Raw genomic sequence first — 26,159 nt, forward strand, 5'->3', positions numbered from 1 at the left:
AGGCAGGCCAAGAAGCATTGAGTAGGTGACAAGGTAGAAATCAGGCAGGGGGCTGTTACCTATTTAACCTAACTGGTAAGAGACACAGTGGTGTCCAGAATGCTTTAGAAAATGCATGAACTTAAGTGTCTCTAGGCAGGGAATTAATTCATCTAACACACTTTGGGATATTTTTGTTTGTTTGGGGACTGGCGGTGTTCAGGGGTTACTCCTGACTCCGCACTCAGGAATTACTCCGGGTGGTGCTTGTGAACCATACTGGATGCTGGGGATGGAACCTGAGTCTGCTAAGGGCTGGGCATGTGCTCTGGATACAGATACAATCTCTCTCCTCTATCCCCCTCTCCCTCTCTTCCCTTCTCCCTCTCCCTCTCCCCTCTCTCCCTCCCACTTATTCCCTCTCTCTCTCTCCCTCTCTCCCCAACCCTCTCTCCCCCACACCTGGCTGTGCTCAGGGCTTAGTCTTGGCTCTATACCACATGCAAGGCAACTGCCCTACTTGCTGTGCAATCACTCCAGCCCTCACACGCGGTTTCTAAAATAGCAGACCCACTATCACAGAATTTAATTTTATTTTTTAAATTTATTTTGCTTTTTGGGTCACATCCGGTGATGCACAGGGGTTACTCCTGGCTCATACACTCAGGAATTACTCCTGGTGGTGCTCAGGTACCATATGGGATGCTGGGAATCGAACCCAGTTCAGCTGCATGCAAGGCAAATGTCCTATTGTGTGCTATCGCTCCAGCCCCTATCACAGAATTTTAAAGGACATACCTTTCCTTTTTTTTTAAAAAAAAAAAGGAATTTTGGTTTGGAGCAATAGTACAATAGGTAGGGCACTTGTCTTTCAGGCAATTGGCTCAGATTCAATCCCTGGCACCGCATATGATTCCCTTGAACCCAGTCATGAATGATCCCTGAGCACAGAAATAGGAGTAAGCCCTGAGTACCACCAGGTGTGCCCCACCCGACCACCAGAAAAACAAACAAAACAAAACAAAAAACCCTAAAAACCAAAAACCAAACAACAAACCCAAACCCAAAGTGGATTTCTATTTACCTATTTTGTTGATGTTGTTTTTTGGGGGTCACACCCAGAAGTGCTAGATTTTGGGGGACCATATGTGATGCAGAGGATTGAACCAGGGTCAGCACATGCTTTATCCCATGTACTCTATCTCTCCAGTCCCCAAAAGCAGATCTTTAAAAGGATTTCCACTTCAGGATATTTTTTTCTTTTTTGGAGCGTGGGGGGGTTGGTTTTAGGCCACACTTGGCAATGCTCAGGGGTATTACTCCTAGCTCTGCATCCTGGAATCATTCCAGGAGGTGCTCAGGGGACCATACAAGACGCCAGGATCGAACCTGGGTCAGTCGCGTTCAAGGCAAGCACACTACCCACTGAACTATTGCTCTGGCCCCAGGATATTTTTTTTTCTATTATGAATTACTATTCGGGCCCAGGAATGTGGCACAGCAGAAGAGCGCCTGATTTGCAGGCATGAAGCCAAGCGTTTGATCCCTGGCGTCACCCCACATATCACGAGTGACCTAGGTGTCACTGCCCTCCGGGTTCCCCGTGCCACCACGAAAAGCACACTGGCCATGGCTAAGTGTGTGTGAGTCCCATGAGCTAGTGTCCGAGCCCCAGTCATCTAAGTAACAACAAAGGAAAGGGGGAAAATGATCACTTTTTGACAATCAGCTCAACCAAATGTGCTAAAATTAAAAATATTAAACACCTGCGATGTTTCTAATCTGTATTATCATTGTATCACTGTACCACTGTCATCCCATTGATCATCGATTTGCTTGAGCAGGTGCCAGTAACATCTCCATTCGTCCTAGCCCTGAGATTTCAGCAGCCTCTTTTTTTTTTTTTTTTTGCTTTTTGGGTCACACCTGGCAATGCACAGGGGTTACTCCTGGCTCTGCACTCAGGAATTACCCCTGGCTGTGCTCAGGGACCATATGGGATGCTGGGATTTGAACCCGGGTCGGCCGCGTGCAAGGCAAACGCCCTACCCGCTGTGCTATCTCTCCAGCCCCACAGCAGCCTCTCTTTACTCGTTCTTCCCAGTGGTGCCACATTGGAGGCTCTTTCAGGATCAGGGAAATGAGACCCATCATTGTTACTGTATTTGGCATTTCGAATACACCACGGAGAGCTTGCTAGGCTCTGCCATGCGGGCAGGATACTCTCGGTACCTTGCCAGGTTTTCTGAGAGGGAAAACTAGGCTATAAGAGGTAGTCTCTTGCCCCCACGCCTGGCTGCCTTCACTGGGGCCCCTTGGAGCAGGGCAGGTTGGGTTTCCCTCCCTGCCCTGAGCAGAGCCCCAGCAGCTGAAGACCTCCGGAACCCAGCCACAGCCATGCTCTAGGCCCCTCTCCACAAGTTCAAACGAGCTTCATGCATGAAGGAACTGGCAGAGGAACCCAGGTGTGTGGGACCTGGGGCTGAGATCTCCAAGCCTGCTCGGATCGGGACTGGGCCTCCTTCACCCAGACCCTCCATTTTCCAGTAGCTTGGCAGCCACATCCACAAACTGCCCCCAGTGCTGTGTAATTCCATCAACGGCCAACATCCAGAGACTATAAAACAACACTCCTGGAAGTAAGCCACTTAAAATGCATTTCATGTAAGGGTCAGTAAATAGCTCATGAAGTACAAACTTGTAACAATAAAGTAAACTTGACCTGAGAAGTCACTTCAAGCCTGGAGACTGCAGACAATAATGCTGTGCTACCTATTAAAAGGCTGTGCCAAGTGCTGTGTCCAGAGAGACAGGACAGCAGGCCAGGTGCTGGCCTTGGACCACGCAGCTGACCTGGGTTTGATCCCCAGCATCCCATATGGTCCCCCAAGTGCAATCCAGGAGTGATTTCTGAGTGTAGAGACAAGGGTAAGCCCTGAGCACAGTCAGGCATGGCCACCCCACCACCCCCACCAAAACAAAGGTGTGCAAAGTGGACTTTTACTTTTTTTCAGCTGACAATGTTTTTTTCTTGTTTATCTGTTTTGCTTAGTTTTATTTTATTTATTTTTTTTGCTTTTTGGGTCATACCTGACTATACACAGGGGTTACTCCTGGCTCTGCACTGAGGAATTACTCCTGGCGGTGCTCAGGGGACCATATGGGATGTTGGGATTTGAACCCGGGTCGGCCGCATGCAAGGCAAACGCCCTACCCGCTGTGCTATTGCTCCAGCCCCCTATTTTGCTTAGTTTTGCAAAGGTTATTCCTGGCTTCGTATTAGGAGTTCACTCCTGGTGGTGCCAGAGGGACCATCGTGGTGCCCCTATGGTGAACTGGGTCAGCTATGTTCCAACCAAGCCTCTTAAATGCTCTCTCTGGCCCTTCTTCACTCCTTTAAGAGCCTCTCTAGCGTTTGCACATTCCTATCATCGGGCTGGAGTGCCTGGTACACACAAGGCCTCAGCTTTGATCCTTGGCACGGCTTGCCCCCCTCCCACGTGAGGCCCTGTGTCCTCGGACACGGCAGGGCCTTAGCAGTGCCACGTCGCCGGCCTGAGCACCGAAACATCCTGCCAGCTGAGTGGAGTGTCAGAGGGAGTGGCCCTGGGCGCAAAAGAGCCCCAAGCACTGCACAGCAGGCTTCTGCCTCCGAAGTTCTCGCCACAAGGGAAAGAATGTAAGGCATGCTGATGTGTGACTTTGGCTTTTTTGTGTGTGTCTTTTAGCAGTGGTGGGGGTGGGGACCCACACCCAGTCGTAGTGCTCAGGGGCTACACCTGGCTCTGCACTCAGGGAGCACTCCTGGTCATGCGTGGGTGGTCATACGTGGTAGCCGGGATCAAACTAACTTGTTTGAGTCAGGCGGTCTGCGCCTTGCTCCCATACCGATGCGTGTCTGCTAAACTGATCATTTGGCAATAGGGACAAGCCTCCTTTCCTTGTGCTCAGCTTGCTTTTGCTTCGGAGAGAATGCGTTTTTGCTTTTGCAAATTGCAAAAAGTGGAACCCCAAGTACATCAGCCCCCTGTCCCAGCAGCCTCGCCCGCCTGGTACGGCTGTGTCACATTTATAAGGTGTGTCCATTGTTTGTGTGTTTTGGGAGGGCATGCCCAGTGGTGTTCAGGATCTACTACGCCTGGTGCGACCTTCTGGGTTGTGGGGGATCAGACATGGGTTGGCCTCATGCAACGTAAGTGCCCTCCCCGCTTACCACTGTGCCAGCCCCCAAGTACATTGTTTTTAAACATGATGCTGTTTGCCCCTTGTTGCCCTTTTAATAGACCACAATGGAGTATAAACATGCTATTTAAGTTGTTGGGGGGCTACACCCGGTATTTTTAGAGGGGTGGTGGCATTCCACATCCTCAATCCCAGTAAACATAATTTGGGGGAGGAGGGTTTGGGCCACACCCAGCAGCGCTCAGGGGCTGCTCCCAGCCGTGTTCCGAGGATCCAGTGGAGACCAAAATACAAGCGTACAAAGCGTGCACTGCAGCCTGCGCGCTCTCTCCCCTGTCCAGAAATGCGATTTTTTAAAAAAACGCACTGGGTGCTTTTAGCTGGGGTGGTCTGGAATGGACTCGCACCATTTCTGAGTCCGGACTACCTGCCTGTACAAATACCAGCCCCTCCTACTGCACATCTGAAACTAAAGTAATGCTCTACGTCAATTACACCTCAATTTCCAAGATGAGTCTCATCTGATCTTCAGCAGCTCTGAGACCAGGGTTTTTTTTTAAATTTCTTGTAATCGCCAAGTAGACACGAGTAAAGGGAGGCAGGGAGAGGACTAGCCCGGCCCACACTGCCAGTTACAGCGGGAGTCGACTCCGTATCCAGGCTGTGTGGGCTTCCCACCTGCGACAGTCAAGCCAGCTGTCGGGGGTGGGGTGGGGCGGAGAACCTTCAAACGAGCCCGGAGGTGGCCGAAAGGCCTGGCTGCCCGGGACCCGGTTTACTCACCCCTCCATCGGATGCAAGGCAATGGCTCGGGGCTTCTCCAGATTCTGCCACAGAAGTACTTTCCGGTGGGCTCCATCCAGGTTGGCCACCTCGATCCTTGATGTCCCTGAGTCGGTCCAATAGAGCTTGTCGTGGACCCAGTCCACAGCGAGGCCTCCTGGGGGAGAGACACCTGGTCAGAGACTCCGCAGGACTCCTCCGGGTGGGGACCGCAGCCATGATTCCTGCAGCCCCGCTGGCCCCAGCGGCCTCACTCGTGCCGCTGAACACTACTGGTCCCAGGGTCCTGCAGAAAGCCAGGCCCACGAGTCAGCACAGCCACTGTGGACCACATGTGCTCCAGGGCCTGCGCGCCGAGCTTTTCTGAGCACAGGCCCAGCCATGGAAAGAGCAGCGGGGGGCTTGACAGAGGCACTTCTGAGGCTACCCCCCGTGTCTGCACCCCTGTTCTCTACGCTAAATTTGGGGCCAGACCTTGGGGTGAGCAGGTGCTATTCCTGGCTCTGTGCTCATGAGGAACCCCTGGAGGTGCTCGAGGGAACGGAACTAGGGTTGGTAGGATGCAAGGCAAGTGCGTTACCCCCCATATATATTGCTTTTTGGGGTCACACCTAGCAATGCACAGGGGTTACTCCTGGCTTTGCAGTCAGGAATTACTCCTGGCGGTGCTCAGGGGACCATATGGGATGCTGGGAATCAAACCTGGGTCGGCCCTACCCACTCCAGCCCCAACCCCTTTATATTCTTTCTCCAGCCTCATACCAACTTTTTTTGGTAGTGTATTTTTTTTTTTGGGGGGGGGGGTGTCACACCCAGTGATGATCACTGTTGTAGCACTGTAGTCCTGTTGTTCATCTATTTGCTCTAGCGGACACCAGTAATGTCTCCATTGTGAGACCTGTTGTTACTGTTTTTGGCATACTGAATATGCCATGGGTTGGTTGCCAGGCTCTGCTGTGCAGGCGGGATACTCTTGGTAGCTTGCCGGGCTCTCCAAGAAAGACTGAAAATCGAACCCAGGTCGGCTGCATGCAAGGCAAACACCCTACCTGCTGTGCTATTGCTCTAGTCCGCTTATTAGTCCTGGCTGTGCACTCAGGAATTACTCCTGGCGGTGCTCAGGGACCATACAGGATGCTGGGATCAATCCCTGATCAGCCACGTGCAAGGCAAACACCCCACCCGCTGTTCTATCTCCCCAGTCCGTCACTCGGCTGTACTACCTCTCTGGCTCCTCGGATCAACTTCTTTTTTTTTTTTTTTTTAATTTTTATTAAATCACCATGTGGAAAGTTACAAAGTTCTCAGGTTTATATGTCAGTTATACAATATTCAAACACCCATCCCTTCACCAGTGCCCATATTCCACCACCAGAAACCCCAGTATACCCCCCGCCCCCACCCCCTACCCCCTACTGTATATCCTCGGATCAACTTCTGACTCATACTACCCACTGTTAAATGGCCTGAGATGGCAGGGTGAGTTGTGGGGTTTGAATCTGTAAACATATGGAGTTATTTAGTGGGGTCAATCTGATTTTTTTTTGGGAGGGTGAAGGGGGTCATATCAGGCAGTGCTGGGGATCAAATCCAGTCCTTCTGCTGAACACGTGCTCTCTCCAGCCCCAATCTAAACATTCTTTTAGTTTGCTTATTCCTGGCCACCTTAGGCTGTGCTCAGGGCTTACTCCTGGCTCTACATGCAGGGTGGCCCCTGGTGGCTTGGGAGACCATGTGGGGTGCGAAGGACTGAACCCAGATCTGCCACACGCAAGGTGAGCGCCTTACACGCTGTACTATCACTCTGGCCCCAGTCTGAATCTTCTTAATAGTAAGCAATGAAAAACCAAACTCCAAATGAAACTGGGCCTGGGGTCCTGACTTAAGTGATGGACACGCACCTAGTCTGTACGAGGTTGTGGTTTTCGTCTCAAACGGTTCTCTGAGCGCCCCCTGGCTGGGCCTGGGAGGCCCTGAAACACTGCCCTGAGCATCGCTGGTGGCACTTTGACCAGGTACGCACCACTGGGCGAGAATCCCTGGGCGCCCCAACCACCACTGCATGGGGCCCTTATAAAAAACATTTTTGGATTTTAGATCACACCTGATGATGCTCAGGGCTTACTCCTGGCTTTGTGCTCAGGGATCACTACTGGTTCAGGGGACCTATATATGGGGAGCTAGGACTCAAACCCAGGTGGGCTGCATGCAAAGCAAATGCCTTACCTGCTGTACTATCATTCCAGCCCCTAATATTTATTTATTTATTTTGGCTTTTTCAGTCACACCTGCTGAGGCACAGGGATTACTCCTGCTCTGCACTCAGGAATTACTCCTGGCGGTGCTCAGGGGACCAAATAAGATGCTGGGAATCGAACCTGGGTCAGCTGCGTGCAAGGCAAATGCCCTTACCCGCTGTGCTATCGCTCCAGCCCCCATTATTTATTTGTTTATTTTAAAACTAGATGCTGGAGAACGGAAACCATCGCCCACAGGTCTCTGGTTCTGAGTTGCTACCTCCATCACAAGGGTCTCACGATCCTCCCCTGTTGAGCTCACTCCAGAGCCACCATGAGAAATCTGAGCCTTATGAAATGTACGGACTTTCCAGTACCCGCCTCTCAGCCTGGGAGCACAGGCCGGGCGGCTGCATGAGGTCTGCAAACGCCCCGCCGTTCCCTCCCCCGCCCCTCTGTCCAGGGGGAAGGAACAGGGCCCGCCTGCCCACCCTCCCTACCTGGACTCTCCAGCCCCGTGGACACCACCTCCTCCACGTTGCTGCCGTTGAGGTTGGCCCGGAGGATGCGGTCCAGGGTGACGTCGGACCAGAAGACCAGCTCGCGCCGGTGGTGGAAATCCAGGGCGATGGCGTTCTCCAGGTCGTTGAGCAGCAGCGTGTACTCGGAGCGGTGCGGCAGCACCTGCCGGATGTCGATGCGATTGGCGAACAGTAGCACCGGCTCCGGCCCTGGGGCACGGCACAGAAACGGGGGGGGACCCGCTGGACTCCAGAGCTGGCACCTCCCAGATCCCTGACTGACAGGTGGGGCCCCTTGCTCACTAGGGCCTGACCTGAGCCACCAGCCTCTGGATCCGAAAAAAGGGGGAGCCTCCCAAGGACCCCGCCCTCATCCTCCCAGGCCCCTCCCACTCCCCCAAGGCACCAACGCCCCCAGCTTCACCCTGCCCAGGGGTCTCCACGGTCTGACCCCCACCTCCTACAGTCATACCCTTACCCAGGGCCTTGCAGCTGCGCCGATCGGGCCGGAGCTCGTAGCCGGCTTCGCACCAGCACTGGAAGCCGCCTTCGCTGTTGGTGCAGCCTTGGCTGCAGTAGCCCTCCTCGGCGCACTCATTCACATCTGCAGGGGGGCAGGTGGTCAGGACAGCGCCCCCCGGCGGCCAGGAGGGCGAACGGCTCTCCTGCCCTTCCTCCAAACCCGGTCAGGTGCTGCTCCCCTCCTGACCTCGTGGGAAAACTGCCTGACCATCAAGTGGCCAAGGGCTCCGAGATCATGCCCAGTCTGAGCGGGAATCCCAACTCTGCTCCGCCCCACCCCGCTCTGTGGCCTTTAGGAAGGGACCTGCCTCCAGGGACTGGGGAGATAATACAGCAAGTGGGGCGTTTGCCTTGCACGTGGCTGATCAGGGATTTCTCCTGGTATCACATATGATCCCTGAGCACTTCCAGGAGTAATTTCTGAGTGCACAGCCAGGACTAATAAGCTCTGAACATCACTGGGTGTGACCCCCCCTCTCCCCCAAAAAAATAAAGAAGTTGGTATGAAGCTGGAGAAAAAAATATAAGTGGGTTGGGTCTGGAGCGATAGTACAGTGGGTAGGGCGTTTGCCTTGCACGCAGCCGACCCAGGTTTGATTTCCAGCATCCCACAGGGTCCCCTGAGCACCACCAGGAGTAATCCTTGAGTGTAAAGCCAGGAGTAACCCTGTGCATTGCTGGGTGTGACCCAAAAAGAAAAAGTGAGCATCAGTTTCCCCAGCTGTGAAATGGGAGGGCCGGCCCCCACCTCCCAGAGTTACTGAGAAAAGTAGGAGGCGAGGGTTGGGGTAGGGACGCAGAGACCAGCGCTGCCCCACACTCACCCTGGCAGGTGCGCCCATCCTCGGACAGCCGGTAGCCCGTGTGGCAGGTACACTGCACCGCCCCCCGCACCATCTGGCACTTCTGGGCACAACCACCGTTGTTAACGCCACAGTTCTCCTCGCCCGTCCGCGGCCCTGTGCCAGCCAAAGCAGAGATGGGAGCTGAGCCCAGAATCCTGCCCCCAGACCGCCAACTTGGCATTCCACCTGGACCACGAAGAACAGCTCCCCCGGGCTGTCGGAGGCCCCGGGGAGGAACTCTCTTTGAACCCTCTGGGTGGGGTGCAGCCGCCGACCACGGGCCGGCCCGCCCGCAGGGACACTCACGGCAGTTCTGCGGCGGGCTTTCGTCACTGTTGTCACCGCAGTCATTCACCCCGTTGCACAGCTTCCTCTGCCCAATGCAGCGCCCGTTCCAGCACAGGAACTGGTCGGAGGCACACTGGGGGCTCCCTGGGGAGGGAAGGCGGGCGGGAGAGTCAGGGCACGGTGGGGGGGGCCGGGCTGGGGTCAGCACCGGGACAGGAGCCTGTCATTACCCGGGCGAGCTGGACAGGGTTGACACGCAAGGTGGGAGGACTGGGGTCCCGGGCAGGAAACAGCTCAGACAGGGCTGGCCCCAGGTCTGCTTTCCCGGCTTCTCCCCAGGGTGCCACAGCGGGAGGGGGAGGAACAGGGGACGGAGGATGGGGTGCAGACGTGCGTCCAGTGAAGGGCGATGCTGAGGAGTGGAGGTTGGGGTGGGGGGTGGGGGGGCCAGTCCTAGCCTGGCCGTGATGGCTGCCACCACAGCTGTCTGAGAGTTCTGTGCAGCACTGAAATTCCCAGACCCAACCAAAATTGTCCTCCACAGAGATAGGGGTGGGGTCATGGGTCAGAGAGACAGTGGGGGGGCGGACGGGGGAGGAACAGCGCCTTAGCCCACAGGTGACATTGCACTTAACCCCTTCTTTGCCACCCCCACTCAAGGCTGGGGGGCAGGGGTAGGGGGCGGCCCCGGGGCCATACCTGTGTTCTCACAGTTCTCTTCATCGCTGTTGTCGGCACAGTCGTCCTCCCCGTCACAGCGCCAGGACAGGCGGACACAGCGGCCCGACCGGCAGCGGAACTGTTCGGCCGTGCACATGGAGGTGGCTGAGACAAAGCACAGGGCGAGTGAGAGGCGGGTCCCTTCCCAGGGCGAAGCTCCAACCTGTCGCCCAAAGCTGCACGACCAGCACCCACGAAATTCCTGGTTTTGTTTGTTTGTTTGTTTGTTTGTTGGGGGCCGCACTTGGCAGGGCTGAGGGCTGACTCCTGACTCTGTGCTCAGGGACCACGCCTGGGCTCGGGGGAGCAGCTGGGGATGGAATCCAGGTGAGGGTGTGCAAGGCCAGCGCCTTACCCGCTAGACTTGCTCTCCAGCCCTTAGACGGGCACCTTTGTCTGAAAGCTGGCCTTTCCGGGAGACACTGGAGTGCCACCTGCTGGAAAGCGGTCCAGAGGCGCACAGATGCCTCTTTGTGGCTGTAGCAGAGAAACGGCCTCATGTGACCAGCAAGCCTCGGGCCAGAGCATCTCTCTGCGGACCACAACTGCCCGTGGGGGGCCACTGCCCACTCTGTGCTGAGCCGTATCCTCCGGGGAGGTGCCCTCTCTCACTCCACAGCCCGCACCCCACCTCCCTAGCCCTGGGGGGGGGGCTGTCCCCACTCACTGCAGTTGCGCTCATCCGACTGGTCGTCACAGTCTGCGTCTCCGTCACAGCGCCAGCCCGCATTGATGCACAGGCCACTGTCACACATGAACTCCCCGGAGCGGCAGGGCTGATGGGAGGCTGGAGAAACACAGCGAGCAACGGCTGCACACAGGGATCCCCGGCAGGCCAAAGGGCCCAGCCAGCCCAGGGCCTCCCGGCTCCTCCCTCTCAGCCCAAGAGGGACCAAGGGCCCCCCGGAAACTTGGCCCTTGAGCTCCTGCCCCAGCTGGCAGCGTGCCCTGTGCCCCCCGGGAGTCCCTCCTGCCTGACCTCCCTCCCTGCCTCGCCTCCGCCGGCCGCCCCGAGTGCTCACAGCAGTCAGACTCGTCCGACCAGTCTCCGCAGTCGTCGTCCCCGTCGCAGTGGTAGATATCCAGGATGCAGCGGCCATAGGCGCACTGGAACTCCTCCAGGTTGCAGGGGGGCGCCGGCACCGCCGAGGCTGCAGGGCAATCGGGCATGCGCTCAGCACCGGGTGCGGGGAGCACCCACACCAGTGAGATGGCCTCTGGTGCAGGGAGGGTGGGGGTTTAGAGGAGACGGCCCCTATCCAGGAGCTCGGCCACACCTGGTGGTGTTCAGGACGTACTCCTGGTTTCGTGCTTAGGGATCGCTCTTGGTAAAGCTTAGCTCGAGGCCCGTGCAAGGCCAGCACCAGCACCCTGGTCATTCTACTACCCCTAGGCCCCCAGGAGCCCGACTACTCTGACTGGGGGTTCTGAGCCCCTATGGGGGTGTGTCATTGAATGGGGGTGGGTAGAGAAAAATGGTCTTGAAATAAGCGCTATTAACCATAATGCCCAAGAGTGGAGAGTATGGGGGAAATCGTCTGCCATCGAGGCAGGGGGAGGGTTGGGATGGAGGGAGGGGGATACTGGGGACATTTGGTGGTGGAAAATGTGCACTGGTGGAGGGATGGGTGTTCGATCATTGTATGGACTGAAACTCAAACATGAAAGCTTTGTAACTGTATCACAGTGATTCAATAATTACAAAAAGAAGAAGAAAAAAAAGAGAAACAGGGGGCTGGAGCAATAGCACAGCAGGTAGGGCGTTTGCCTTGCACGCAGCCGACCCCGGTTCGATTCCCAGCATCCCATATGGTCCCCCGAGCACCGCCAGGAGTAATTCCTGAGTGCATGAGTCAGGAGTAACCCCTAAGCATTGCCGGGTGTGACCCAAAAAGCAAAAAAAAAAAAAAAAAAAAGACAAAAAGAGAAACAAGTGCTGTTCTGATGTGGGGGAGAGCACCCCGCATCCCCTGGTTCTCAGGGCTCTGCATGAGGGGGACCATATGTGGCCGACGCAGCCACATGCAAGGCAAGGGGCTCACTGCCAGCACCGCTCTCCGGCCCCTATCTTACACAGCTCTGGGGTGGCATAAAAGTTTCTCAGGTGTTGAAGCTGGAGTGATAGATAGCACAGCGGGTAGGGCGTTTGCCTTGCACGCGGCCAACCCGGGTTCGATTCCCAGCATCCCATATGGTCCCCCAAGCACCACCAGGAGTAATTCCTCAGTGCAGAGCAGGAGTAACCTCTGAGCATGGCCGGGTGAGACCCAAAATAAGCAAAAAAAAAAAAAAAAGTTTCTCAGGTGCAATGAATGGGGTCACACATGGAAAAAGGTCCAGCAGCCCTGTCCAGGAGGACCAAAGGGAGACCCCCCACTTCCACCTGGGAAGCAGTTACAAGTCTGGCTTAGCCTCTGAGGACCTGCTGCCGATGGGGAGACACACAGGACGGGGCCCAGCTCTGCACATGTGGAGGTTCCATCCCCAGCACCACCTGGGCTGGCCCCAAGACACCCCTGTGCTCCCCCAGCGAGCTCTAGTCCCACATGCGTGCCAGCCCCCGGAACAAGTGACCTGGAACCCCGTGTGTAAGCCTCGTTGTCAGGGGGTGCCACCTCCTCCCCCATCGCTGTTGCTACAGTCCCCAGAAAGGCTGGGGGAGGTGCCCCTGGCCCCTGCCCTCCCCCGCCCCCAGGAGCTCAGCGGCCCTCAGCGGGCACTCACGGCAGCTCTCCTCGTCGGAGCCGTCCTTGCAGTCTGTGTCCCCGTCGCAGTACCAGTGGCCGGCGATGCAGCTGCCGTCGCTGCAGCGGAACTCCTTGTCTGAGCACTTGCGCATGTCTGGCGGGGAGGAGGGACAGGGGCGCGCTCCTGAGGGAGCCCCACAGGCCACCGTGCTCCCATTCTCCCCTATCCCAGCCATTGGGTCTCCAGGTTGGCCCCGACCCCCTGCAAAGACCCCCCCCAGGGTCAGGGGCGAGCAGAGCCTGGGTCGGGGGCTCTGCCCGGCTGCTCCCTCATTCCTGGGCAGCTCAGCAGATTTGTGCTGGTGTCTGGGTCACCCCTGGTGATGCCCAGGGTTACTCCTGGCAGGGCTCGGAAGAACCAACGTGGTGCCGGGGCTCAGACCTGGGTCTGCTGCACATGAGGCAGATGCCTGTCCCGCTTTCCTGTGACTCCAGCCTGCAGACAGGCTTCTGGCAACCCCCCACTCCACACCCACACCCACTCACCGCACTGCTCGTCACTGTTGTCCCCACAGTCATTGTCACCGTCACAGTGCCACAGGCTCCGGATGCAGTAGCCGTTCTGACAGGGGAACTCATCCTCCTCGCACTCCCGGGGGGCTGTGGGCAGAGCCGAGAGGCCGCTGCAGGCCGGGGACGCCAGGGGAGGGAGCCCCACAGAACCCCCACCAGTGGGGGCTCATCTCCCCAACAGAGGCCTCGCCAGCAGCCCACGGCCCAGGGGCTGACCCTCCCACCACGCCTGCCCCTCGGACACTCACGGCAGTCCTGCTCGTCTGAGTCATCCTCACAGTCGTTGTCCCCATCACACACCCAGGAACGGCGGATGCACTTGCCGTTGTCGCAGTGGAAGTCGAGCGGGGAGCAGGTGGGCAGCACTGGCCCCAGGAGAGGAAGGGCAAAGGGCGTTGGGCTGGGATCCTTCCTCAGGCGGGGACCCCCAGGCTCAGACACCCTTTCCCAGCACCCCTGGTGCCAAGGACCTTCCTGCCCCCACCAGAGCTGGGTCCCGGACCCCCCTCCTCTTGCTCCCACTGAGAGAGGAACAAAGAACCTGAACCCACAGAGAGAGCAGGAGAAGTGAGAGGAAGAGCATTCACTCTCTTCCCTGAATGATGGCGGGCACCTCTGGGTGCGGGCACCCGCACTAGACCTCATTACTACTTATCATGGCCAGCGAGGCAGTTACCTGCTCTGTGCCGGAGGTTCTCAGGACAATGGGATAATTGCACTCGGCAGCGGGAGGTCTTTGGAGATAATGTGTATGAAAGGGCTACATGAAAGCCAGGCATTCACCATCATCACAATTAGCTCGGTTGGTTAGGGTTAATCAGGCCGAGTAGCTTCATTCTTATTATTAGACTAATTAGCCACCCTCAGACACAGGTGCTGCAAGTTGGAGGCTGCACCCCTGTACCCAGACGACGAGTGCAAAAATCTTTCTACAGAGCCCAGTCAGGGCAGCCACGGCCACCAGGCCTGCGGCATTCCACTCGGGGCCGGGGAGACTGGGAGGGGATATAAGATTTCTTGCAAAGCTTACGGCTTCAAAAATGTGACCCGAGTATCCCTGTGAGAGACACAGAAATAAGAGGCGTCTGGGTCTAGGAAGCATGTTTTTAAAAACGCCCACGGCAGGGGCTGGAGTGATTGTACAGAGGGGAGGGCGCTTGCCCTGCACACGGCCGGCCCGGGTTTGATCCCAGGCATCCCATATGGTCCCCTGAGCCTGCCAGGAGTGATCCCTGAGCACAGAGCTGGGGATAAGCCTTGAGCACTGCTGGGTGTGGTAACAAAGCACTGTAGCACTGTCGTCCCATTGTTCATTGATTTGCTCGAGTGGGCACCAGTAACATCTCCATTATGAGGCTTGTTGTTACTGTTTTTGGCATATCGAATACACACCACGGGTAGCTTGCCAGGCTCTGCTGTGTGGGCGGGAGTGGCTACAAAACTTAACAAAAAATGCAAGGGCTGGAGAGGTAGTACAGGGGTTACGGCACTTGCCCTGGTCTACATCCCCTACCACACAGAGTCCCCGAGCAATGCCAGGAGTCACTGAGCACAGAGGAAGGAGTAGCCCCTGACCACAGCTGGATGTGGCCCCTTCCCCCTAAAAAAAAAAACCATTCAAAAACAGCACAAATAGGGGCTGGAGAGATAGCACAGCGGGTAGGGCGTTTGCCTTGCACGCGGCCGACCCGGGTTCAAATCCCAGCATCCCATATGGTTCCCTGAGCACGGCCAGGAGTAATTCCTGAGTGCAGAGCCAGGAGTAACCCCTGTGCATCGCCGGGTGTGACCCAAAAAAGAAAAAAAAAACAAACAAAAAAAACCCCAGCACAAATAGGGCCAGGGATGAGCGTCTAGGGAAGATCACAGGCTTTGCAGGTGGGAGGCCCTAGGCTGGCTCCCCGGCACCTCACACAGATGCACAACTCCCCAGGTCAAACACACACACCCCCTCACAAACACACAGAGGTCTGGTGAAGAGACGAGCTACAGGTAGTGCCCAGGATGTGGGAACTTCGGGAGGATGGGAGCCGAGCAGGCTATGAACCCCGGCTGCTCTGGCTGGCGAGTCCCCCTCCCTCCCTCCCCTTCACCCACCTGAAGCCCAGAAGGACCCCAGGTCAGAGCATCCTTGCCCACACCCCAGGGCCTGCCTTGGACCCACTCCCACTCCCCCCCCCCCCTTGCTCTGAGAGGCTCTTACTGCATCCGTCCTCGTCGCTGTGGTCGCCACAGTCGTTGTCTCCGTCACACTGCCACTGGGCGGGGATGCAGGTACACTCGCCGAGGGCGCTCACCGCGCACGTGAAGTGGCTCCGGCCACAAGCGCATTCAGGGCTGCCCGCATGGCCTAGGTGGGGCGACAGAGCCAGTGAGGCTGGGGCCGGGGTTCTGTGGTGCAGTGAGCACCTGCCCTGGAACGTGAGGCCCCAGGTTCGATTCCCGGCACGGCAGAGAAAAATAAAATAAAGACAAACCCAGGAGGGCTCCACTCCCGCCCCAGCAGAGCCACTGCAGCAGGGAGAGGGGCCCTGTGGCGGCCCAGGAAACGCTCATGCCCGGGGCAGGAAGACCCTCCTCTGACCCCACGCTCACAGTCTGGGTCTCCCACTAGGACAGAACTTTCGGGAATGGCACCCTCCCCAAAGGCCCAGAGGAAAACGAGGCCAGCTGGGAGGCTCAGAGGTCTTGGGGGGAGGGGTGCAGGGGACATCTGGATTGTGGCCGGGAGGCCTCCGTTTCCTTCTCTCTCCAACTAAGGGGTGATGAGGGCATGGTTGGCGCTGAGTGGGCCCGGGTCCGGGGGACAGAGGGCAAGAAATAGGAAAGGAAAGGTCGGAGCCACTTCCAAGACGAGGCGGGGGCAGGAAGTGCAGGCGGCTCAGAAGGCTCCTTAGGATGCATTTGAGAAGGATGACCCGGAGGAGGGGGGCCCCTGAGGCCATCCTGTGTGTGGGGGGGCACAGGCCCCGCCTCTGCAGCGCAGCTGGGAGTCCCGGTGAGCGCCCCGGCGACCTGCCAGGCCAAGTCCCATGACCAGCGGCTGTGCCCCGGGGCCTAGCATGCCCAGCAGGGTGCCCCAGGATGGCGTGTGAATGGCTCGGTGCCCTGGCTCCAGCCTCAGCTGGAACAAAGGGTTCTGCCAGGTCATTGCCCCCTGCCCGCATTCATCTAACCCGCTGGGCAGCTGCAGCTGGGAAAGCAGCTCATCTCTACCACCCCTAGTCCTCTCCTTGCCTCTCCCTCTGGCTGGGGAAAGTCAGGTCCTCTCCCCCTCTCTGGGCCCAGGCCAGACTCTCTGGACCCCCTCCCTCATGTAAATCCTCAGCTTCCGGCACAACCCAACTTAGTGCACAGGCCCAGGAGGAAAGGGTGTGGCTGACCCCTCCAAAAGCAGGGATGGCAGGGCTGGAGCGATAGCACAGCGGGTAGGGCATTTGCCTTGCACGTGGCCGACCAAGGTTCGATCCCCAGCATCCCTTATGGTCCCCTGAGCACCGCCAGAAGTGATTCCTGAGTGCATGAGCCAGGAGTAACCCCTATGCATCACCAGGTGTGACCCAAAAAGCCAAAAAAAAAAAAAAAGTGGGGATTGTCCTAGATGCTGCCATCTGCACTTCAACCCCAAGGGGAAGTGTCAGCAGAGGCAGGGGTTCCTAACTGCAGCTGAGGGAGGAGGGAGGAAAAGGGATGGATTGGGCCAGAGGGACAGGACAACCCCAGTAGGATGCTTGTCTTGCACACAGCCACCTTGGGTTCGATCACAGTCACATATGGTTCCCTGAGTCAATCAGAATTGATTCCTGAACAAGAAAGGAAAAGGGAGAGAGACAGACAGACAGACAGACAGACAAACAGAGACAGATACAGAGAGACACAGAGAGAGACAGACAGAGAGAGAGAGAAAGAGAGAGAAGGGAGAAGGGAGGACGGAAGGAAGAGGACGGAAGAAGGAATAGAGAAGGAAGGAAGGAAGGAAGGAAGGAAGGAAGGAAGGAAGGAAGGAAGGAAGGAAGGAAGGAAGGAAGGAAGGAAGGAAGGGAGGGAGGGAGGGAGGGAGGAAAAGAAGAGGAAGAAATGGATGGATGGAAAAATGGATGGACATATTCATGGGTGGATGAAAGATGGATGGACCAATGGGAGGATGAACAGATGGATGGATGGGTGAGTAGATGGTTGGGTGGACAGATGGATGGATGGAAAGATGGACCAATGGATAGACTTTTAGATAGTAAACCCCTGAGACTACTGGCAAAATGCACATTTCTAGAACAAAGGACCAGATCTTCTAGCAGACTCTGAACTGAGGCCCTGCCCGCCCCTCCACATGCAAAGGATTCCAGCTGCCCTCGGGAAGAGCGGGATTTCCTGGAGAAGCTGAGGAAGCTGTCGGAGACATGGCATCCGAGGACCTTCAAGAAGGCGGCGACCAGGCACAGGAGCCTCCTCCAGGGAGCACAAGCCCCCCCCTCCCCGAGACCCCCTGGGCTGCCCCACATCTGCCTCTCAGGCCTGTCCTGAGAAGGGAGGGGGCTTTGCTCCACCCAGACCCTAGTACCAGAGCTGAAGCACTAATGTCCTGTGGCCAGCTCAGCCTGGGTGGCACCCAGCCTTGCCTGGCAGTGTGCAGAGCATCGACTGGAGGGCACTCTCGCAGGGTTCAACAGGCCGGAACCAGGAGCCCCAAAGCCTCCACGCATGTGGTTTCTGTGCGGGGAGGGTGAGCACGGCCAGCTCAGGCGCTCTCCATCAGGGGAGGGTTTGCCTCCCAGTCTCATGGGAAGGGGCCAGGAGTTGCCCAACAACCCACGGGGCCCAGCACAGTCCCAGCTCAGGGATCCCAGCCCCAGATGTCTCCGGAGGGCTGCTGTGGGCGGAAGGGAGCGGGGATGGGTGAGGAGGCACCGAGTAACTGGGGTGAGAGTGCCCTGGGGGAGGGAGTGGGGCGGGGGAGGGGGAGAGGGGATAGCCCTGGGTCTGGAGCACCCAGATGGGGTTCCACACCCGCGGGCCACCTCAGGTAAGTCACAGGCTCCCTAAGGCTCCGTTTCCCCATTTGTGAAAGGTCCCCAGGATGGGGGAGAAACTAACCCAGGCCCTGGCATCCGGAAGGTATTTGATACACGCAGGACAGGAGTGGGGGCCGGGTATAAGGAAGTGGGGAAGACATTTTTCAGAAGACCTTGGCTTGAAGACCATAAGCACTGGGGCCAGGGAGAGACGGTGCAGGGATTAAGGCGCTTGCCTTGCACGTGGCCAATCCCAGTTTGGTCACTAGCAGTCCATATGGTCCCCTCTCCACCACCGCTAGGAGTATCCCTGGAGGCCAGGAATAAGCCCTACATACTACCGGTGTGACCCCAAGTTCCCCCAAGTCACCTCTATGAAAAACACAATTACCAGGGTCAGGAGATAGCTCAAAGGGCTGGAATACGTACTTTGCATGTGGGAGCCCTAGGTCCAATCCCTGGCACCACACAGTCCCCCAAACACTGGCAGGAGTGGCCCCCTCCCCTGAGTGGAATCCAAGGCCTAGGACCGTGAGAGCACGAAGCATCCAGGTACCGCATGCAAAGGCCCTCTGGGTCTTTTAAGACATTTGCCCCGGCCCTCCCCTGCTTTGGACAGAGTGATGACAGAAGTTCAGGTTTCCCCTGGCAGATTCCAAGAACAAAGCATTCCTTGGGGTGGGCATGAGTCCGGTGCAGGCAGCTAAGGAGTCAGGACTTCCTGCCCGTTCTGCAGCATCTGAGTATCAGCCCGTGAGGTCGGACAGAACCTGAGCTGGAGCCTTCATCCACCGACAGTCTCATTAGATTCCCCAGAGTGACCTCCCCTCTGGGAGCCCTGGAGGTGGAATTCAGCCTTTTCACTCCAATCCTGGCTGTGATCAGAAAGGGCAGCTTTTTAACCCTCTTCAAACTAAAAGAAAGGAGAGGGAAGAATAGAAACAACCGGCTGTGGGTGGGACACTGGTCTTCCGTGAGCCAAGAGCGAAGTTAGCGAGCTCGGCTCTGCTCCCGCCTCGCAGGCTGCTTGCCAAGCACACGGCAGACGGGCCCAGACCTTTGGCTTAATTCGATTCAACCTGGAGAGCGCTCTCCTCAATGTGTTCATTATTCTCGACCATCAAGTCATCCGGTGTTAAGGGTACAGGTGCTCCCCAACCTCAACCACTCACCCAATGACTTGTCACTGCCTTCCCTGAGAGGCAAAGGTGGGCACCATCCTGACGGGGCACCGGACTCAGGGGACCATGGCAACAGAGAGCAGATTCCAGATCAAAGCCTGGTTTTGCCACAAACCGCATCTCTCAAGCCTCCCTTTGCTCATTTGTATAATGGGAGGAAAGAAAACTGCACCGCCAAGAGTTTTGTTTTTGTTTCTGGGCCACACCTAGCGATGCTCAGAATTTACTCCTGGCTCTACACACCCATGAGTTACTCCTGGGGGTGCACAGGGGATCCTAGGGGGTATGTCGGGATCAAACCTGAGTCTGCTGCATGCAAGGCAAGCGCCCTACGCACTCTACTATGGCTCCAGCACCCCTAAGGGATTTTTTTAAAGACTGAATGAAATAATCCAGGTAAATGGCTCAGCCCAGGGCTGGCTCACAGAAAAAGCCTCTTAGTAACACACTCTTGCTTCTGGAGGTCCAGGGGAACTCCAAGCACTTCCACATGCCAGTCATCAAGTCTGCACCACCGTGCTGGGAGCTGGCAGCTGAGGACGCTGGGATGTGCAGGGGACATCTGTCCTTCCATCTAAGGTACTGAAGGTTGGGGGCAGTGTCCACACATAGCCCGGAGCCTCTGCTCTAGACCTGTTCACTGCACTGCCTCCCTGGAAAAGGTACCATGACTATGAGAATTCCCCCAGCCCTGAGAGGCAGAAAAGAGAGATCTAGAAAAGTCTCTTGGCTCCTTTCCTTTCTGCAACAGGCTTCCTTTAGCAACAGATGGCAAGTTTGTGTCTCAAACAGTGACGTCTCGTTCCAGTCACTGCTAAGTCCCAACACCAGTTTCCCAGGCCTGCAGGTCCATGATGGGGTGGGGGTGGGGTGTGGAGTGGACAGGCCATCTCCAGGCACACCCTTTGACCCAGTGCCTCCATGATGTCTTGGTCCAGAGTAGGTCTGGGCTTCCATACTATTGATCGAGTCAGGATTCTCTATGGTCACTACTATTTTGCAGACTCTCTTGACAGTGTGCAGGCCACTTTTGCACACCCACTGTATTCTCGTAGGATGCTTTCCTACGTGAGTCATTTTTCTAGGGCACAGTGAATGGGTCTCTTCACTTGCAGGCTCCTGGAGACCTAGGATGCTAGGATGGCTGCCATGATCTGACCCTCAGACCAGTGTTCTCCTCTGAACGCAGAAACTCCGAATCCAGACTGGCCCCGAGCTTCCCAGGGAACACTGACAACCCCCCCAAGCTCGAGAGGCATTGCTCCCCATCATCTATAGACTGCTGAGATGCAGTCTGGAGGCCCGAAGGGGACAGTGACCACACACTGCTACAGATCAGCTATTTTTGTTTTGTTTTTGTTTTGGGGGACCACACAGGGTGATGCTCAAGGGTTTACCCCAGGCTCTGAGCTCAAGGGTCACTCTTGAAGGGGCGTGGAGACCCTTTGGGATGCCAAAGATTGAATCTGGGTCAGCCACATGCAAGGCAAGTGCCCTCCCTGCTGAACTATCTCTCTAGTCCCAGACCAGCTTTTCTTCAAGCTGAACCTAAGGTGAGAAGGCAGGGGCTGGAGAGAGTCCGAGCATTAAAGCGTTTGCAGGCAACCAACCTCGGTTCGATTCCTCCCCACAACTACATATGGTCCCCCTGATACCTGCCAGGAGGAATCCCTCAGCACAGAGCCGGGAGGAAGCCCTGAATACAGCCTACTGTGACTTGAAACTAAAAACAAAAGAAAACCCAAAGGTGGGGGGTTTTAAGGAAGAAGCAGCCAATGAGTGTGGGGTATGCTGTCCACCCCAGTGTGGAAGGAATTACCCCAGAAAAGGAAAAGAAAATCAATCCTCAGATAAGTAGAGGATATATTCGTTTTTGTTTATCTACTTTCTGTGGTCACAGTTAGCAGTGCTCAGGAATCACTCCTAGCAGGTCTTGGGGGCCCCTAGATGGTGCCGGGGGTCAAATCTGGGTTGGCCGCGTACAAGGCAAGCGCCTTACCTGCTGTACTATCTCTCTGGTCCTGTATATATACACTCTTAAAGTTCTTTTTTTTTTCCTTTTTGCTTTTGTTTGGGTCACACCCAGTGATGCTCAGGGGTTACTCCTGGTTCTGCACTCAGGGGACCATATAGGATGCTGGGAATTGAACCCGGGTCAACCACGTGCAAGGCAAATGCCCTACCCGCTGTGCTATCGCTCCAGCCTCCCGGCTCCACTCTTAAAGTTCTTAAGTGCTATTTGATTTGGGGCGGAGTGGTGGCTATCCCGGCTCTGTGCTCAGGAGTAATCCCCCCACCCCCGTGGTGCTCAGGGGACCCCACATGATGCCATGGATTCCAATCAGGGTCTCCGCTGCCACTGCAGCACACAGGACCAGCGCCTCACCTCCTGTGCCATCTCTCTGGCCTCTATTGTTAGGGCCTGGTTTTGGCCCACAACCAGCTTCTCAGGGACTCCTTTCAGCCGGATGGATGCTCAGGGAGCACGTGGTGCCAGGGCCGGAAGCCCAGACTCCTGCATCCACAGCCTGTGCTCCTGCCCGCTGACTTACCTCTCTGGTTGCAGAGGATATTTCCCTTAAGCAAAAGATCTCTCTGCTCCAGTCCACTGGCCGCAATGGTGAGGAGATAAATCTTACTTCGGGAGTTCTAGGAAATGACCTCCCCAGCTATGTCCACACCAATCAAAGGACCTATCCCTGGACCCATTCAGAAAGCTACTTGCTCTGAAGGGCGGGGAGGGATGGTGGAGGAAGACGCAATGGATATGTGGAGAGGAAGGGCTGGGTGGGGGGCTGGCTCATCCCGGAGGTACCTGGAAACTGTATCATAAACAGACCCTGCTGAAGAGGACAGCGCTAGCAGAGGAAAGAACAGAATGAACACCAAAAAAGGGAAAGGCTTGGTAGCAGGAGGCGGCCAGGAAGTGAACTCTCAGCTGACGCTGCCCACCTGGCGCCAGGAGCTAGACTGAAGGTCCCCCGAGCCAGAGCTCCTGCCCCCCACCCCGTCCCACCCCCACACCTCCTTTCCTTAACCCACTCTGGGATCACTGCTCACTGACTAGAAGCTTCTCAGCAGTAGGAATTATATGAGAGCAAGGCTTTGTCTCTGTATTCACGGCGCATAATGTAATGCTTGAAATGAAGATGATTAATACAAAACTGTAACGTGAGTGGATGGACAAATGCTGTTTCTCTAGAGCTCTGTGAGAGCTGGAGTCCATGGAAAGAGTGAATCGCAATAATAAAAATATCTTTTTGGGGGGGCGGAGCGATAGCACAGCGGGTAGGGCGTTTGCCTTGCACGCGACCGACCTGGGTTCGATCCCCGGCATCCCATATGGTCCCCCAAGCACCGCCAGGAGTGCAGGAGTGGTTCCTGAGTGCAAAGCCAGGAGTAACCCCTGAGCATCGCTGGGTGTGACCCAAAAAGCAAAAAAAAAAAAAAATCTTTTTTGCTTAACCTGTACTCAAGAAAACAGAAATATTTTAATTTGTTTCCTGGGGGGAGGGATGGGGAGGGGGTTGGGGACCATACCGGGAGGTGCTCAGGGCTTAAGCTTGGCTCTGTGTTAAGGGATCACTCCTGGCAGTACTCAGGGAACCCTATGGGGTGCTGTGAATGGGTCCACTGCATGCAAGGCAAATGCTTTCCCTGCTATACTGCCTCTTCAGCCCCAGAAATTTCTTAATTTGGGGGCTGGAGTGATAACACAGTGGGTAGGGCATTTGCCTTGCACGAGGCCGACCTGGGTTCGATTCCCAGCATCCCATAGGGTCCCCTGAGCACCACCAGGAGCAATTCCTGAGTGCAAAGCCAGGAGTAACCCCTGTGCACCGCCAGGTGTGACCCAAAAAGCAAAAAAAAAAAAGTCTTAATTTTAGGAAATTAATTTTAATTTTTGCCTCTTCTGAGGTTGAATAGGAGGTTACACCAAGTGGTGACTGGGGACTACTCCCTACTCCTGGCTCAGTACTCGTGGGTCACTCCCAGCAGTGCTCAAGGGATCATGTAATGCCAGGGATCAAAAGCCTGTATCCTTTATAGGAGACAAAGCATAGAGTCAGCCATGAGCTATCTCTCTGGACCCCAGAAATCTTTTTTAAGGCAGTTTCTTAGTTTCTTAGTCCATTCCATCCAGGTTAAGTCCATTTTCTTTGTCCTTAAGGGAGGGGGAGATGGCTCAATGGGCTAAGCACATGCTTTACATGAGGGAACCCTGGGTTTGATCCCCAGGTCTGCATGCCCCAACATACACCATCACCAGGACTGCACCCCCTCCACCACACACACACACACACACACACACACACACACACACACACACACATGCACACACACAAGCAAAGAGTTCTTTTTCGCTAGCCAAATTATCAGTCTGTGATACAGATGAACCTACTGATTTCTCCCTAGGTGGTCCGAAATGGACCTGGCGAAGCCCTCCGCTGGAGGGCCTTCTCTATGGGAACAGCAGATGCACCACTGCTGGCCACAGCAACTTCAGTCCTCTCCTGTTATTCTTCAACACAGAAAAGAAGTTCTTGTTGGTCTGCCCCCCGCATTAGGAGGCAGAAAAAAGAGATTGTGTTAAGAACATGGGAACAGGGCAGAAGCAATAGTGTAGCGGGGAGGGCGCGTGCCTTGCACACACCTGACCAAGATTCAATCCCTGGCACCTCCTATGGTCCCCTGAGCCTGCCTGGCGTGGTCCCTGAGCACAAAGCCAGGACTAAGCCCTGAGCACTGCCAGGTATGGCCCCAAATCAAAACCAACCAAACAGCCCTCATGCCAGCCCCACAAAACAACCCCCCCCCCCGAAATGGGAGCAAAACTAATCTAATGCCTAGTTGTCAGAGCCTAGACAAGTTATCAAATCTCTTTTTTCCCTTGGTTGTTTTGGGGCCATAGCTGCCAGGGCTCGGGAGTTACTCCTGGCTCAGAGATCTGGGGCCACTCCCAGTGGTGCTGGAGTGCGGGGAGGGAGACTTGTGTTGGGATCAGACCCAGTGCCTCCTTCTTGCAAAGCACAAGCTCTGGCCTGCTGAGCGGTCTCCCGTTCCTGAATTTCTTTTGGCCTTAGTTTTCCAGGAGGTAAGAGCTCCTCGCCTCATAGGAAGATCATCCCCATTGATTGTCGATTTGCTTGAGTGGGCCCAGTAATGTCTCCATTTGTCCTAGCTCTGAGATTTTAGCAGCCTCTCTTTACTCGTCCTTCCCAATGGTGCCACATTGGAGGTTCTTTCAGGGTCAGGAGAATGAGACCCATCATTATTACTGTATTTGGCATATGAATACTCCACGGGGAGCTTGCCAGGCTCTCCCGTGCAGGCAGGAAACTCTTGATAGCTTGCCAGTTTCTCCAAGAGAGAACTAGGCTATAAGATGTTGTGGGGCCTCAAAGCCATGAAATTTATGAAGATCGTGAGCTTTAAATGAGTTGACTTAAAAAAAAAGCATTTAGCACATCCTCCACTCTCTATGGACTGAAGTTCTTGCCATTGCTATACTAAAACAGATTCACTATGAATTGTCTTATCCAGACGTTAGGACAGTTGGGTTAATGATTAAGACCTTCTGTGGCAGAGCTGAGATGTCCAAAACCCCTCCTGTGGGCCAAGCGCAGTGGCACTCCCTGGGTTTAATGGTGGCATAAATGACCCTATAAAGAGAAAATACCACAGCAAAGAGACCTGCTCGCCTGCTCCAAAGCACACGGTATTCCCTATCCCCAACCAGGCCAACTCTTATCGTCATTCACTATGTGTGTGTGAATGATGATGATGATATTATGAAATTATTAATGCAATCATTTGTATTATTGATGAGACGAAACTCATCAGTTTTATCTCAGTGTGTCCTTTCTCTCAACAAGGAGCTCTGACACTAGGCGTCTTCGTACGAGTCCTCAAAATTTGATTTACCCTACCCAGAGGCTCTGTCAACATGTCACAGATCCAGGGGCCAGTGAGATCGTCCAGGGGTTAAGGTGTTGCCTTGCAAGTGGCCGACCTCAGTTCGACTCCCAGCACTGCATACAGTCCCCGGAGAAGCCCCTGAGCTCTGCTAGGTGTAGCCCCCAAACTCCACTAAAATAAAACACCGCACCCCTCCTCCCGCCCCCCACTTTCACAGATTCAACAGAAGTCAGATGGATCGTGAGGCGTTCGAGGAAGGGTGACTCAAACACTGCTCTCCTCTCCCCCACCCCTCAGAACACCTGGATTCAGGGAGCCACAAAGCCCTTCTCCCGGAGGGGAGCTTCGGAAAGCCTCCCTACATCAAAAGGCACCTGACAAGTGAGTTCTTCCTGCCCTGGATTTCCCCGAGGATAACTGAAAACCAAGGGGGGAGAGATTCCTCGAAGAGGAAACCCAGAGTTTCCGCTCGTGCGCTCCTGGGACAGCTTGGATAGAAAATATTTTCTCTCCAAGGGAGCCTGGGCTCAGTTTAGGCTCGGGGCTCCAGTCCTCTCACACGAGTGAGAGCGGACAGTGCTGACACTTAGCTTCCCACGAGTAAGACAGGCACCCGACAGGGGCCGGAGACATAGTCCAGGGGTCAAGGCGCTTACCTTGCATGGCCAACCCCGTTTGGATCCCTGCCACCCACGGTACTCACTCTGAGCATC

At 55.7% G+C, this 26,159-nt stretch overlaps 1 protein-coding gene across 1 annotated transcript in view; it reads right to left on the reverse strand.

The window, feature by feature from the left end:
* Positions 1–26,159, reverse strand: part of LRP4 (LDL receptor related protein 4) — a 67,839-nt gene that overhangs the window by 35,674 nt on the left and 6,006 nt on the right. The window contains exons 2-13 of the mRNA XM_055142161.1: positions 15,541–15,687; positions 13,586–13,702; positions 13,311–13,424; positions 12,802–12,918; positions 11,100–11,228; positions 10,745–10,864; positions 10,057–10,182; positions 9,376–9,501; positions 9,049–9,183; positions 8,181–8,306; positions 7,682–7,912; positions 4,945–5,101 (exon numbers count right to left, since the gene is read on the reverse strand). Coding sequence (XP_054998136.1) covers positions 4,945–5,101; positions 7,682–7,912; positions 8,181–8,306; positions 9,049–9,183; positions 9,376–9,501; positions 10,057–10,182; positions 10,745–10,864; positions 11,100–11,228; positions 12,802–12,918; positions 13,311–13,424; positions 13,586–13,702; positions 15,541–15,687 — 1,645 coding nt within the window. The remainder of the gene's footprint in view (positions 1–4,944; positions 5,102–7,681; positions 7,913–8,180; positions 8,307–9,048; positions 9,184–9,375; positions 9,502–10,056; positions 10,183–10,744; positions 10,865–11,099; positions 11,229–12,801; positions 12,919–13,310; positions 13,425–13,585; positions 13,703–15,540; positions 15,688–26,159) is intronic.

The sequence above is a fragment of the Sorex araneus genome, chromosome 6, assembly GCF_027595985.1.
Source record: "Sorex araneus isolate mSorAra2 chromosome 6, mSorAra2.pri, whole genome shotgun sequence".
NCBI lineage: Eukaryota > Metazoa > Chordata > Mammalia > Eulipotyphla > Soricidae > Sorex > Sorex araneus.